Raw genomic sequence first — 14,998 nt, 5'->3', positions numbered from 1 at the left:
GAAATTATCTGTCCTTCTTTTTTCCTCTATTTCTTAAATATATTAATCTGAACGATTTTACAATCATTGTCAACTACCTCTAGTGTCTCAATAAGATAACAGGTTTTGGTTTCTCATCGAGGAGATTGGAGAAACAGTACTGGGACACATGGTCTTGTTTCTTGATACGTCTAGCAATGTGTGTGTGTATTTCATGTCACATGTAGTGTATGGATATAGGAGTCTCACGTGACAATGTGTTTCTCCAGGGATTAGTCACCATTTTCTCTGATACACAAGGAGAGAAGGCGATCATTATGGTAACCCGATCATTATGGTAACCAAGTCAAGGTTGACTTGTAGTTTTGTTTAGAGTCAATCTCTGCCCTGTTGCTAGGACATGGCACTCTAGGACTTTCAACTGGGGGCTTGTTCGTGTACTGGGACCGTTACCCTAGTCCCCAGCTTTGCCGATTACCTGTCCAGCACAAACAGAGCGGGCGGGAATCACTTCTTTGTATTCCAGGCCTTTTCCACTTAGACTTTCAGGTTTCTGCTCAACTTTCAATTTAACTTCCAATTTAAACTTTCAATTTAACAAATGTCTTCAGGGAAAGTCAGCCAGGTGTTTAAGGCCCCTCAATTTCCATTTGACTCAGGCCCAGGAGACTTCCAAAAGTTTCGGTGTCTCTGTCCCCAGGCTGGAATTCCATCCTCCCGTTAGTTTCTAGTACAAGCAAACGGGTTGTAATCCGCAGCCCCACGTTCATGGGCTTCCCCTGTCCGGAATCTCGCCCCATCTGGTTATCTTGCTTCAGGAGTTCCTGAATGTCCTTAAGCAGACACTTCACTGGGATATCCAGGCTTTTCTCTTTGCTATCACTAAGAGTATTTGTCAGTCAAACACCATTTTACCTGGACCTCCATTGGAGGTCAAGTATTTTTATTTTTCACATATTTTGACAAATAGTTGGCATATAAAATGGGCTCAGAAGAAAGGATGTTGTTCAGTAATAACCTAATTATCACAGAGATGCTGGCCCCCTGGACATTCACTGATATGCTGCAGATATGTATTCCTTAAAATTGAATGGAAGCGGGTTCAGAACTCCATCCTATATACTGAGTAAAACCAAGACCCTTTGGAAAAGTTCTGAAAGTGGTATTGGGTAACCACATTCTCACTCCATGCCGGGTGCCACCTCAACTGATTGTTTTGCGTTTCTCTGGCTTTCTTTTGCCCTGGTTTTGTGTCCCATGTCTGCTGCAGTCCTTCTCCTGCAAGTGCCATGTGCTCAAAGCACACACTAGTACCAAAAGTGTAGGTGAACAGAGGACGGTGAAAAAACAGCCGAGCTTAGCAGATATCAGAAAGGAATAATAGGTGAAAGAAATTGTAGCCTAAAAATAGATTTCAAACTCATTCTTCTAAATCTTTAGGGCTAACTATGGGCAGCTAACTAAACTTGGCCTGGGGAGAGATTCAGAAAGTCACCCCCAAAGCAGAGTGACATTGAGATTCACAAGAAGATATTTAAATACTGGCCCAAATCTGCTCATTACCCCATATGATGTTGGAGAAATCACTGTGAATCTGAGCTCGAAGATCTTCCCTAAGTGGAATCATTGCAAGGGTCACATAGGTTGAAAGACAGAGGCAGTTGGTATACATTGGGAGGCATTTGCTATTAGAAAGAGAAAAGCATACAGACTTTTTGAGTGGACACATGAAAACTTTGCCAATTTAAAATTTCTGGTAAGATAGAAAAACTCAACTAGTGCTGAAGACTGAATTAGTAATCAGAAAGACGGAAGAAGCAGCAACACTGCCCCAGAGAACAGTGCTTTTCCCATACTCTCAAGGGGCATGTGAGATGGGGCCCGTGTCCTTGGGCACCTCCTGCTCTTGAGTCTTGGGGCATTTTGCTACCTCTCCTTGTTTCTCTCCTTTATCAAGCTTCAGTCACTTCCCTCTTTTCACCACAGTCTGGGGAAACCGTGACTCCATCCATTCTCTGAATCATAACCGGAAAAAGTTAATGTCTTTAAGAGCAAATTGGCCAGCACCCCAGTCACCCAATACCCAGTACCCAAGAGACCTCAACCAGAGCAGATCCACTTTTTTAAATGATAGCTGGCATCTTCCTAATGACAGCCATTGCCACACTGTGGGTTCTCTCCCCATTTAGACTGTAAGATTCAGGAATACACGGACTTTTGTCTGACTTATTTACCTGCTGTATTCCTAAGTCCTACCATGATATCTGACATAAAGGAAATTTTAAGTAAGTATCTGTTAAGAAAAATAAGAGGGAAAAGCAGCAAAGAAGAATGTTTTAGTAGAGTCTGGAAATAGGTCACCTCTATTTGAAACCTGGGTTCTCTGCGGATTATGTGTGAAACTGCTGCCACGTCCTCATTCTCAGTGTGTGTCGGTTTCCTCTTTTGTAAAATGGAGATATGGAGACAATCATTACTATTTCACGCTTCTGAAGAGAGATCAAAATATAAAGAATTTGAAATTACATAGGAAGGATTACAAGTTACAAAGGGTACATTGAAGGGAACTAAAAAAGAAATACATCGATGGAACCATAATATGAAATACCCAAATAGATTACTCTGTGTAAAGAAATATTTAAGATTGATAGAATATGTATATACATAAAATGCCAGAGAAATTCCTTAAGTTGACAGATAAGAAAATAACTTTACCAATTTCCAGACAATGAATATAAATTGTAAGGAGTATAAATGGTCCTCACGTGCTCATTTGCAACATTACAAGCTAATACTCCGTGGGTCTTCTTTTAGTGACATTTGAACAAAAGAACTACAATACAATAATCTTCTTCTTATTAGGATATCACTCGTATGATAATTAGGGAAGAGTATTTTAAAATGCTGAATGCCTCAGAAAAATCTAAAAAACTATCAAGTATAATAGAATTTCACAGATAAAATATTTGGAGCTACAGCAACCCCATGAAAATCAGATAAGAATATCTGAAAAGGTGGAGACAAAGTATAAAATGAGCAATATATAATTACACATCAAACAGAAATGATGATTTAAGTATAGAGTTTAATCACATGTATGAGCAATAATGATAATATAGAAAACATGCTTCTTAAGAAATGTCTATGAAATGGTCTTTGGATATTTTCAATAAGAACATACTAATTTATTGTTTTTTTTTTTTAAGATTTCATATATTTATTTGACAAAGAGAGAGATCACAAGTACACAGAGAGGCAGGCATTGAGGGGAGGAAGCAGGCTCCCTGCTGAGCAGAGAGCCAGATGCGGGGCTTGATCCCAGGACCCTGAGATCCCCCTGAGCCGAAGGCAGAGGCTTAACCCACTGAGCCACCCAGGTGCCCTTATGTATTGTTTTTAATTTAAAAATGAAGCAAAGCACCTGAAATGCGCACACGCGTGCGCGCGCACACACACACACACACACACACACACACGGCTTTATTTCATTGTTTGACATTTACACTGGCTTCCCGCATTCTATAGAAGACGCACACTATGTTACTATTCATCACCCTTCTTGTTCTCTCTTCTTAGAAAGAATGAGCTTTATTTTTTTCCCCCTCTAAAAGAAATCCTCTAGTCAGCTCTTAGATTAACATTGGTTTTCTCCTACCACTTAATCTGTAAAGGGGCATGCATTGACTGTGGTGTATAAGGCCCTGAATGATCTAAGCTAACTCCAGAGTGTTAGGAGTTAAAACACAAAGCTCCTGCTTATGGGGGACTTGCCATCTAGTTGGGGAAGTGACGATGTGATGAAATGTAACTTGTGAACTCAGTGACACTTGAGTTCCTTTAAGGAGATCACTAAAGATTGTATTGTTCAAAAGACATAGACCATGATTTGACCTTACAGGATAGAGCCTGTTCCACCAGGTAAAGTGAACCTCAGAACACTTTTCAATTAGATGAAGAACTGAGACAGCGTAGAGAGGACAGAATGCAACAACAGTTAGAAGATCCAGTCGGGGAGATGTGGCAAAGCAGAGCTACAAACATTGCACATAATAAGTATTAAGCACTGTGCCATACTCTACGCTTGAAAATATACCCTTTAGTTAATCCTTTAGTTGCTCTAATACCAAACTGTGGTGGATAGAAAATTTTGTATTTAACCAAAATCTGTAATATTTATTTGGAAAATTAGGACCCTTACTTATTAAATACTAAAGACTTTGATTTGGAAAATAACCAAGTGAAGGATTTCTAATTTTTCTTTTTGCAACATATACAGTATGTTTAATAATGACCTTATTTATCATTAGCTAACATATCAATAATAATTTTAAAATAAAAAAGAAGAGTTCAGAAGATAATATTTAAGTCACAACATTTTTAAAGTACATTACTCTAAAACAACAACAGATAAGAAAAGCAAAAAATGCTTTCTGATTAAAATGAAATTTTTCCAAAGACCACCGAATCTTTGTTTATATTTTTTCAAAGATTTGTTTATTTATTTTAAAGAGAGAGTGAGGGGGCCGAAGGGAGGGACAAAGGGAGTGAGAGAATCTCAAGTAAACTCCCCACTAAGCACAGAGCTAGACGCAGGTCTTAATCTCATGACCCTAAGATCATGACCTGAGCCAAAATCAAGATTCCAACTTAACAGACCTCAAGCATCCCCAACCACCTAATCTTAAAATTGCAAACAATGAACTTCATTTTAGCCTCAAAAACTCCATTGTTTCATTCCCACTTTTTTTTTTTTTTAAGGTTTTATTTATTTACTTGACAGACAGAGATCACAAGTTGGCAGAGAGGTAAGCAGAGAGAGGAAGAAGCAGGCTCCCTGTGGAGCAGAAAGCCCAATGTGGGGCTCGATCCCAGGACCCTGGGACCATGACTTGAGCCGAAGGCAGAGGCTTTAGCCCACTGAGCCACCCAGGCGCCCCCTCATTCCCACTTCTAAACCAAGCATCTGAAGCCGTAATGTCACAAAGTCCGTGAGAATAAGTTTATAACCAGGGTTCTGTGCACACAATAACTTTGTTCATTCATTTTATAATACAAAAGTGTAATCGAATCCCCCAATCTAAAATTACCATTAGTCTAGCAGGTAAATCTGTTCTGCTTCATGGTCTTTATGCTGCCTCTTGAGGGACTAGGTTTTATTTGATGCAAGGAGATTTGTCAGCCTAATTCCTAGGCTTAACTCTAATTGCCAAGTGCATCTGTAAATCCTAGAGGTTTTACTAGGGGAAGAGATCATTTATAACTATATGTATACTTATATCTCTGTTTGCAGGGCCCTAAATCACACTTAATATGCCTTCCAAATTTGAAAGTCCTTATCATAATTTTATTGATAATTTGCTTTCAGGAACATCTACTCCTCATATTTGTCTCTCAGTTTTCTTCTTCAGATCATGCATTTTCTACTTTTGTAGATACCTTCTTTAAAAATGAGTGAGTCAAAATACCACATTTTTAAATGAATGAGCTGCGCTGAAGCTTACCATTTTAATCATCCTAAACAAAAGAATCCGTAGACTCTCATTTTCATCTTGTTGCAGCATTTTGAAGATTTTGGTTTTTTCCTTCTTTTTATCACCTTGTATTGTTTCTTTGCAATATTCATTTACACTTCTAAAAGTGACAGCAATATTATTTATAAGTTGTTCTATGATTTTTAGCAAAATACTTAAAAGGCAATGCTGGAAAATAGTGTTTTTTACTTGTGGCTATTTGGGTTTGATTGAAAGCATATCTAAGTTTACATTAAGTTTAACATGAGGACTATTTTCAATTTTGACTCTGTTAAAAAGTTAAAAGGGTGTCTTTTGGGGGAGCCTGGGTGGCTCAGTTGGCTAAGTTTCTGCCTTCATCTCAGGTCATGAGCTCAGGGTCCTGGAAATGAGCCCCGCATCGGGCTCTCTGCTCAGCCAGGAGCCTGCTTCTCCCTCTCCCTCTGCTTTGCTCTCTCTTTTTCCCTTTTCAAATGGATGAATAAAATCCTAAAAAAAAAAAAGTCCTATCTGTAAAAAGTAACAACAGCGACAACAAAAAGGGATCTTTTGGGAGCTTTTTCTTTCAGATTTCACGGTCCATTAGTAGTGAAATGCGGTTATTTAGTCTGATACATACTGGGAACCACAGAGATTTTATGTATATTTTGTACTTCTTTGGCATTATCAGTTATATAGCAGTCAATACTCCCATAGTTTATTTTTGTCCTTCAAATGAGAACTCACAGCTGGTGGTGTAATGTGCTTAATTTCTCTACAGAGTATGACCATTTAAAATTCTGTTTTTATCCACAGGGCTTCCAGAGACATTTAGCAGTTTCTCCCATTCCTAAATAAAATAACAGACCCATAGTCTGAACTCAGAATATAGTTACTAATGACCCCTCACACAGCCTTAGTGGATGTGATGGTAGATTTGCCTTGCTGGGACTTACGGGCGCTCTGGTGAGGCTGAGACTTGCTGTTTGGGTTCTACCACGGATCTCCATTCCCTCCCAGTCGGATCACGGTCCTCCTTACTAACACGAGGGCTGTCCCACCCAATACAATCACACTGTCCTTCCAGACAAGGACTTGTGAGAAGGCAAACAGTTCACGTACCATCTTGACCCCAAAATGGGGAGGCATGACTTGCAAAAGCAGCGACTTTAGAGGCCCTTTTGCTCTAGTTGGTAAAATATTCTGTTATTTTCTTCTTAGCTATTTTAATCTTTTTTTTTTATGTCTCTATGTATTTTTTCCTAAAATAATTGACAGACTCCACTGTCTCTCACCTTTTTATACTCCTACTCATAGTGTCAACAAAAGGAGAGCTAACTCCTATTCTTTGAGCAAAAACATAAAAGTAGAAAAAATAAAAATATGACTAGTTCTGCCATTCCGTGCCTCTTTGTTTTGATTTCTGTTTGTGAGCAGGAAGGCTGTTCTCTGCTGGCATGGCAGGAAGGACCCAATGTCTCCTATAGGAGTCCCGTACTCCACCCTCTGTCCTGAGGCAGGGGAAACATTAAACAACTTCATACATAGGATTATATGTTCACTTTTTAAAGCTGAAGATTTTTCCTTACAGTTTCCTTCAGTGTTTATAAATATAGTGACTCCAAACATAGTATCATCTTTGATTTATCCATTCCCTGCTAAGAATAATAGTAGCTGTTAAAGGTATGTTATCAGTAAAGGGTAAAGGGTTTCTCTTATAGTCCGTATATTTTTTTTAATAAACTACTCTTATATCTACCTCTATAAGTATATAAGTATTATATTATTGTGATACGGTCATGAATTATTCTGAATTTTGGGTTGGATTTCTATTCTAAAAACTTCTTTTTTTTTTCATCACCTTCTCCACTGTTATTAACACTTATACAAATTAATGTGTTATTCATGAGCAGATTTGCTGATATTCTTCAAGATTCATATTTTTGCTTCGGATGTACTTATGTTCTTGTTTATGTCTTGAATACATAGTCTTGTAGATACAGACGTAATGAAAGTCAAAGAGGAATTGAGCAGTTTCAAATGTGGTTTTAGAATGTTGATAATAGATGGTAGCTTCTTTTGGGGATAGAGGTGAGGTTTTCCTGGTGTGAGTGGATGATGAGAGCTCAAAAGAAAATGGCAAAAGAAACTCAATAGCTACGGCCAGGTATCTGATAAAGAATGGATATTAATAGGTTGATTTCTAATCTACTTTGAGAGCACAGTCTGTTTCTCTACACACTTGGTGGAGCCAGTTGAGATGGTCATAACTATTTTACCAACATACATTTTTTTTTTTTTATGAATCTGAAAGCAGAAACCTTAGACATTGGATGGTGGTGTTTATCTGGGGTTTCAAGATTAGCAAGAGGGAGTGTGGCAGATGGTCAAAGGCACGACATTTCAGGGTGCAAACTAGGAACATAATGACATATTGGATCATACATTTGTGGCTTGGCAGAAATTCAAGTGAGACCAGGAGGATGTTTACAAACTTAAATGAACAGGCAGAGTCAGAGTCTGAAAATGGCTATTAGGGCAATTCGAGGCTAAAAGAACAGGAAGCCAGGAAGCAGGAGAGAAGGAAAGAACATTAAATAGAGAGCATGAGGAAATAATGCCACTACAGTGTTACAGGAGATACAAGTTCATTTTCATTTTAATTCTTAATACAGGTCAACATAATAAGGAAACCATAACAGAAGACAAGTTCCTGCTGAATGTAGTTCAAATCATTATTTATCAAGTACCTATTATGTGAGAGGAGCTTTACAGGAAAGCAAAAGAGCATTGTTTCATGCATGGGCTCTAATCACAGTTAAATTATGAACGGATCTTATGGCTGCTAGGCCAGAAAATAAATGAAAACAATAGGAAGTCATGAATATTTATTTGTCTGGAAAAATGAAGTTTCTATTTCCTAACTTTCACTTCAGACATTTTTTTAAACATCCAAAAATAAAAAAAGTTTAGTTCAATTAGAGATCCACATCTGGGGCATCTCAGACACTTCTGTTGTTCTGGTGGGTTTGGAAATATTATTTTAATAGTCTGTTGGCTACAGTTGAGATACAGCATATCTTCATACCTGCATTAGCAAATAAAGAATCCTATGAAATGGCAGGGAGTGTATAGGTGTCTAATAATTAAAGAGTTTTGAAGAACACACAGTTTTAATACTTACTAAGATATAAGGCAATTTTGGACTTTAATATAGGATCTGTTTGGCTCCAGGGAGTATTTTCAAAGCACCCCTATTTTTTTTTTTTTTTTTTTTGCAATCAGCAAGAGGTTCTTTATTGTTACGCAGGCGCCTGCGGGTGGTCAGCGCGCGCCTGCGGGTGGTCAGCAGCTCCTGCTAGCTGAGCACACCTCAAAGCACCCCTATTTTAATTTAAATTGTTTTATAGTTTACACAAGTAGCACCAGAGATTAGAATCTTTCAAATCTCTCAAAATAATAAACAAAAAGGGCACCCCTGTGGCTCAGTTGGTTAATCATCTGACTCTAGTCGTGATCTCTGTGCCATGGGATCAAGCCCTATGTTAGGCTCTGCACTCAGAATCTGCTGGAGGGTCTCCCCTCTCCTTTTTCTCCCTCCTCCGCTCACTCTTTCTCTAAATAAATACATAAATAAACAATCTTTAAAAATGTTAAATAAACAAAAAATAGGATACATAGTAGTAATTTCAGAAACTTTTGTCTGAATTCCAGAACTAATATGCAACTTACATTGTATTATCATATTCTCTAGCCTTCCGTCCCTGTGGAAACAGAAAGGTTGCAAGTGTACCTATCTATTCAATAGTATATTTTACAGTAAATATTTTTTGTGACTTATCAATCAGTTGTAAAATTCCTGGAGTTCTTAGAGCTCCAAAATGAATTTTATTCTTATGATCACTTGTCAAAGGACTCCAAATCTTACCTCTTTCATTATTTTTTTAGTGTCCAGGGGATGCCTGGGTGGTTCAGTGGGTTAAGCCTCTGCCTTTGGCTCAGGTCATGATCTCAGGGTTCTGGGATCGAGTCCCGCATCGGGCTCTCTGCTTAGCGGGGAGCCGGATCCCTCCCTCCATCTCGTTGCTGCCTCTCTGCCTACTTGTGATCTCTGTCAAATAAATAAATGAAATATTTTTTAAAAATTAAAAAATAATAAAGTGTCCTCATGATTCAGAAGTTACATATGCGCAGCAGTCTCCCTACCTCCTCCTGTATGTGCCCATATCCTTTTAAGAGAAAGAAATAGACTATATATTAAAATAAAAAATTCTTTGTCATCTATGTTAAAAGAGTAAATCACATTCCAGGCTATTTCCAAATTACATTGAAGATGTGGTTGATGGGAATATCAGGAATGTACTGATTATACTCAGAAAGACACGAATTACTAAGAGAGCTTCCCAATTTTTCTGGCCAATTTCTGAGACCATTTGGTCACCTGAGTTCATATGGGACATGTAAGAATTTTACACTTTTGTTTCAAAGACTCTTCCCCATGATATATTATTCTAATTTTTTTTCTCTTTCCAAAGACTTCTAAAACACCTCTTGGGGTAAAGTAGCACTTTTAAGATAGTATACTCAAAAGTACACACATTAGTCCAGTGCAGTTTTCTCAATAAGGAGATGCATAGATATCTCATACCTTTATTGAATGATTCCAAGACTGTTTTAGTTTTTGTTGTTGTTGTTGTTTTGTTTTGTTTTACCTCCCTGTGGCCTTACTCCTGCTTTCAGAGATATATATTGCAAAATAATTGCTGTTACTCTAGATCTCTCTTACACGAAATTTTTGCCATCTAATATGCATCTTTGTTGCACATTGTTTTAGTGTAAGGTCTTTGTGCTAACTGTTCAGTGTCTTTTTAAATCCTAACCAAATATATTTGCTTGGTTTCTAAGAGTTCTACGAGCGTCATCCAAAGTATTGAGAATTAGAAGAAACAAACTTAGGTACACATTATTAGAGACTGTCCTTTATTTGGCATCGATAATTAGCACTTTTCATTCACAGATGTTCCATCCTACTATAGCTGCCCTTTATTCAGCTCATATTAATTTTTATCCACTTGGAAGTCAATATTTTCTATAAAACTTGGTGTATACTGTTTTAATTGTACTTCAAGTTTAGAGATTCGTTGTTGCTCTTGACAACAAGTTTTTCAGTTTCAACAAGACAAATTTTGTTCCCTGTATTTAAATATAAAAGTAAGTAAGATATATATGTATACATATTCATATATATCTTCTTACCTCTTTCATTTTAGTTTAAAGTTTCCTTGTTCAAGTTCAGTGAGTTTTCAGTCAAGTACATTTTTTGCAGTTCTGGTTAGGTACACAATATCCCTTTTCAGGAGCTCATTATTCTGCTCAGCTAAATCTTTCTAGGTAGGAAGCTCTTTGCTTCATGAATCCTCTTTTCCTTTCAAAAGTCAAAACTTCACCTGGAAAAAAAAGAAAGAAAGAAAGAAAGAATATTTTTATGTTTCTGTGTCTGAGAGCTTTCTATTTAAGAACTTAAGGTGTAGTAGAAACATTTCCTGGCTTTCTCTTCATTTCTGATTGCATTTCAAATAATTATTCTGAAACAGAGTATGCTTCCAAATTAAGGATATAAAGTGAACATTAGGTGAGAGCCATAAAAGGGAGACATACCCACTGTTGCATGTTAGGTCATTCTACACATTATTAATTATGTTTATTGAAATCAAGGGCTAGTGCCTTACATCTCTTCTTCAGAGGCCAGCAGTGAGATTCTGAAATATGTTTGTGCCTGTGAACACTTAGTTCATACCTTTGCCTTGGACTAGAGAGTTGTACATATAGGCAAGTTTATATTAATCATGATGCAACATCCTATAGCCAAGAAATGTGCTTCCTCCAAAAGTTCAGGTTTCTGGGAGAGTGCTTGTGACTGTACGGTTATATAACACACATGATGAATTTATGCTATTTTTCTTTCCCTATTCGCAACTTGTTTCAGAATAGACAATTGATGGGGTGCCTGGGAGGCTCAGTGGGTTAAGCCTCTGCCTTTAGCTCAGGTCATGATCTCAGGGTTCTCGGATCGAGCCCCGTATCGGGCTCTCTGCTCAGCAGGGTGCCTGCTTCCTCCTCTCTCTCTGCCTGCTTCTCTGCCTACTTGTGATCTCTCTCTCTGTCAAATAAATAAATAAAATCTTTAAAAAAAAAAGAATACACAATTGATACATTTTTCTTTTTTTCTTTTCTACTGGGTAAGAAAACCTGTTGTAATTTCTTATTAGCTATTTATGCTCCATAACAAACCTTCAATTATATGTATAGGCCTATGTATATAGTCATATGTGTATGTGTGTATATGATTATGAATACATATATATAATTCATGTGTTTTATTACCTGTATTATATTGAATATTTGAAAAGTTTATCTTTCTATTGCATTAATTTGGCCATGTAAAATCAAGAAAGCATAGCTGTAAGTTATTGTATCATGACTATCTTAAACATCGTCATATGTAACAGAATTCCAATTTTCAGAATAAAACAATTGAAGAGATAAAAGAATTCCTGAATGTCATTGTGTAATGAGTCACTTACTTTTCAGTGAAAGATAATTAACTCACAGGTGTTGCTTCAGGTTAGGTTCTCCAGAAGCAAACTCTGAACTGGAATTTAGAGGGCAGGTCGTTTACGGGAGTGTGCCCTTGGGATCAACATCTGTGGGGCAGTGAGAGGAAGAAGGTTGAGCAGAGTGAGAAATTGAATTGCTATGCAAATTTAATGCCTCATCGCTGACCCAAGAGTAAAGCTGTGGAACTAAACCTGCCATTCACTATGTCTACATTCAGTAGAAATGGCTAGACCTTTATAACCTTGGAGCAATGAGTCACTAAGGAACTGCTGCTCCGGAAGGATGCAACATAGAGCCAGGTGATAATCTACAGCTAGGTTAACTAGTTATTCCAGGCTGGGAATCTGTGCAGCGCCTCGAAGCATATACTAAAAGGGTCTTTTGGTCAACAGGCTTGCTGGAATGAGGAATAACAATACTGAGATTACCATATACTATGTGCACTTGAGAATATCAGTATAATGTTAATGAGTAAAAAGGCAGTATGACATTGTGGTTTTGAGCAGGGTTCTAGAATGTATTGAGGTTGTATCCTGATTATTCACCAGCTTTTTGATTTTGGGCAATTTATGCTCTGGGTTTTAGGTTATTTATTTTTTTAAAATTATTATTTATAGTAAAAATGATTTTTCTTAAAAAATTAGAAATTTAACATCCTCTCCTTTATGATGTTTTGTGGATAGATCAAAATCTTTAATCCACAGATTGATCATGCAGGCATTTAGTGTAATATATAGTATTTTTAAAGTACATAAAAATAGAATTAACTATTTTATTCATCATTAACTTTGCATGTTGCATCTACTATAACGAGAGCGATTCAAATCACAATTAAATCTGAAAAAGTTTGTCAATTGGTCTGACCTCTATAATTTATCATCTATACCAATGCTCCCCTTTTTTGTACATTAACATCACCTGAGTAGTTTGCTAATAATAGAGATGTCTGTTTCTATTACTTACCTTGAGTCATAAAGTTTGGGATGGGGACCGCTGTCTCTTCTCAAAGGCCAGGACCCATTGGCTTGAAGCCATCTGTCGTCTTTTAAATCTTTTTGCTATTACGTCCATGTCGGAAATGTTGACTGCTTGTTCACTCCTCTTCTACTCTTCCCCTTCTCGTTTAGTTTGGGCTCAATTAATTTTTCCAAGTCACTATCTCAGTTTAAGAACATTTATTAGTCATGTTTTAATGATTGCCCCTTCATGTTCCTGTGTCCATTTCATAAACTAAAATTTAAAAAAAAAATCACAGATACCCATTTTATCCATTAAAGGAAATGTGAATCTTGAATGGCGGCTTTACTAAGTACATTTTGTTTTGCTTATGTCTGTCATAGATAACACAGCCAGCATTCTGACAAGGCGGAGGAGATTTAGTCGAACTATTCAGGATGTGTATTATCTCCCCATTATGATCTCTGATGGTGGAATCCCCTCTCTCAGCAGCAGCAGCACCCTCACCGTCAGGGTTTGTGCATGCGAGAGAGACGGGCGAGTGCGGACCTGCCACGCGGAAGCGTTCCTGTCCTCGGCTGGCTTGAGTACAGGGGCCTTAATCGCTATTCTGCTGTGTGTTGTCATTCTCCTAGGTAAGTCCTCCAGCCTCCTAGCGTTGTATGATGACGATTCGGAATGTACCCTACAGTGGCCAACAGTGCATTAGAAAAGAGAGAGAAAGTCAGTCGTTTTGACAGAACCCAAGAATTTGGACCACAAAATATAACTGCACAGACTTCCTCTTGTTTAGCTTTCTCAATACCATAGCTGATCTAGAAGTAATTTGATCCAAATGGGATGAAAAGCCAAAATATCAGAAGAAAAGATAGACTATAAGAGAAATATTAGGGAAGGATCCATTTTAAAAAGAATTCATACTAAAAATTCTAAATACCATACTAAAACGGCTCTTATAATAGATTTCAAAGAACATAACTGTTATCATTCTAAAATGAATCTAGGGGCACCTGGGTGGCTCAGTGGGTTAAAGCCTCTGCCTTTGGCTCAGGTCATGATCTCGGGGTTCTGGGATCCAGCCCCGCATTGGGCTCTCTGCTCAGCAGGGAGCCTGCTTCCTTCTCTCTCTGCCTGCCTCTCTGCCTACTTGTGATCTCTGCCAAATAAATAAAATCTTTAAAATAAATAAATAAATATAATGAATCTAAACACCAAATAAAAAATAGATTTCTTGTAGCAATTTCTATTGGTCAAAAATATTACTCAATCATCAATGCTAGCTGAATTTTAAAGTGCTAATCTAAATAATTTTGGCCTTAGAGATGTTAAATTTTATTGTATAATGGGATTTTTACTTGAGATTTGCATAATATTTCATTTTAATAAAAAACAGGGCACTTTCTCTAATTATAGATTATCATTTTCACAGTCTAAGTTATCATGACCACATTTTGAAGCTATTACTATAAACTCTTTAAAACTACTATTTCAACAAGACCACAAATCCAGATTTTTCTATAACAAGAGAAATAGATGTAAGGAATCTTTCTGTTTCATTGTTCGAAGTGCGTACTTACTTACCCAGCATGCTCTCTCCATTCGTTGATGCGTTCTCTTAGCAACCTTCTCTTTTGCTTGTTTCTCAGTACTGTTCACACATGGAAGGAAAACAGAAAAACAAAAACAACATGCTTTGTTGAGAAAGACTTTTTCTTTTCTTTTCTTTTTTTTTGCAAGCGATGTTCCTTATTTTGTTCCTGAGATAAAGACAAATGGCCAGTACGGAAGGAGTGCAGAGGAAGGTAGAATGAGGCTGAGAAGTGGGATGGTTATTTCAGCAGCATTAAGACAGTTTGAGGCAAAATAAATAAATAAATAAATAACAAAGCAAAACAAACAAACAAAAAGCAGTTTGGGGCTTCATTGAGCATGGTAGATGTTGGGCTTCATTCTAG

General features: G+C 37.3%; 1 protein-coding gene across 6 annotated transcripts in view; it reads left to right on the top strand.

Annotated features, from left to right (window-relative positions):
* Positions 1-14,998, top strand: part of CDH18 (cadherin 18) — a 982,055-nt gene that overhangs the window by 953,635 nt on the left and 13,422 nt on the right. For 4 of the 6 annotated variants that reach the window (XM_059416934.1, XM_059416937.1, XM_059416936.1 and 1 more), the window contains one exon: positions 13,427-13,678. In XM_059416934.1, coding sequence (XP_059272917.1) covers positions 13,427-13,678 — 252 coding nt within the window. The remainder of the gene's footprint in view (positions 1-13,426; positions 13,679-14,998) is intronic. The other 2 variants (XM_059416940.1, XM_059416939.1) reach the window with 2 other exon arrangements.

This window comes from Mustela nigripes, chromosome 12, assembly GCF_022355385.1.
Source record: "Mustela nigripes isolate SB6536 chromosome 12, MUSNIG.SB6536, whole genome shotgun sequence".
NCBI classification, from domain to species: Eukaryota; Metazoa; Chordata; class Mammalia; order Carnivora; family Mustelidae; genus Mustela; species Mustela nigripes.
This window is presented reverse-complemented; position numbering and strand designations above follow the sequence as displayed.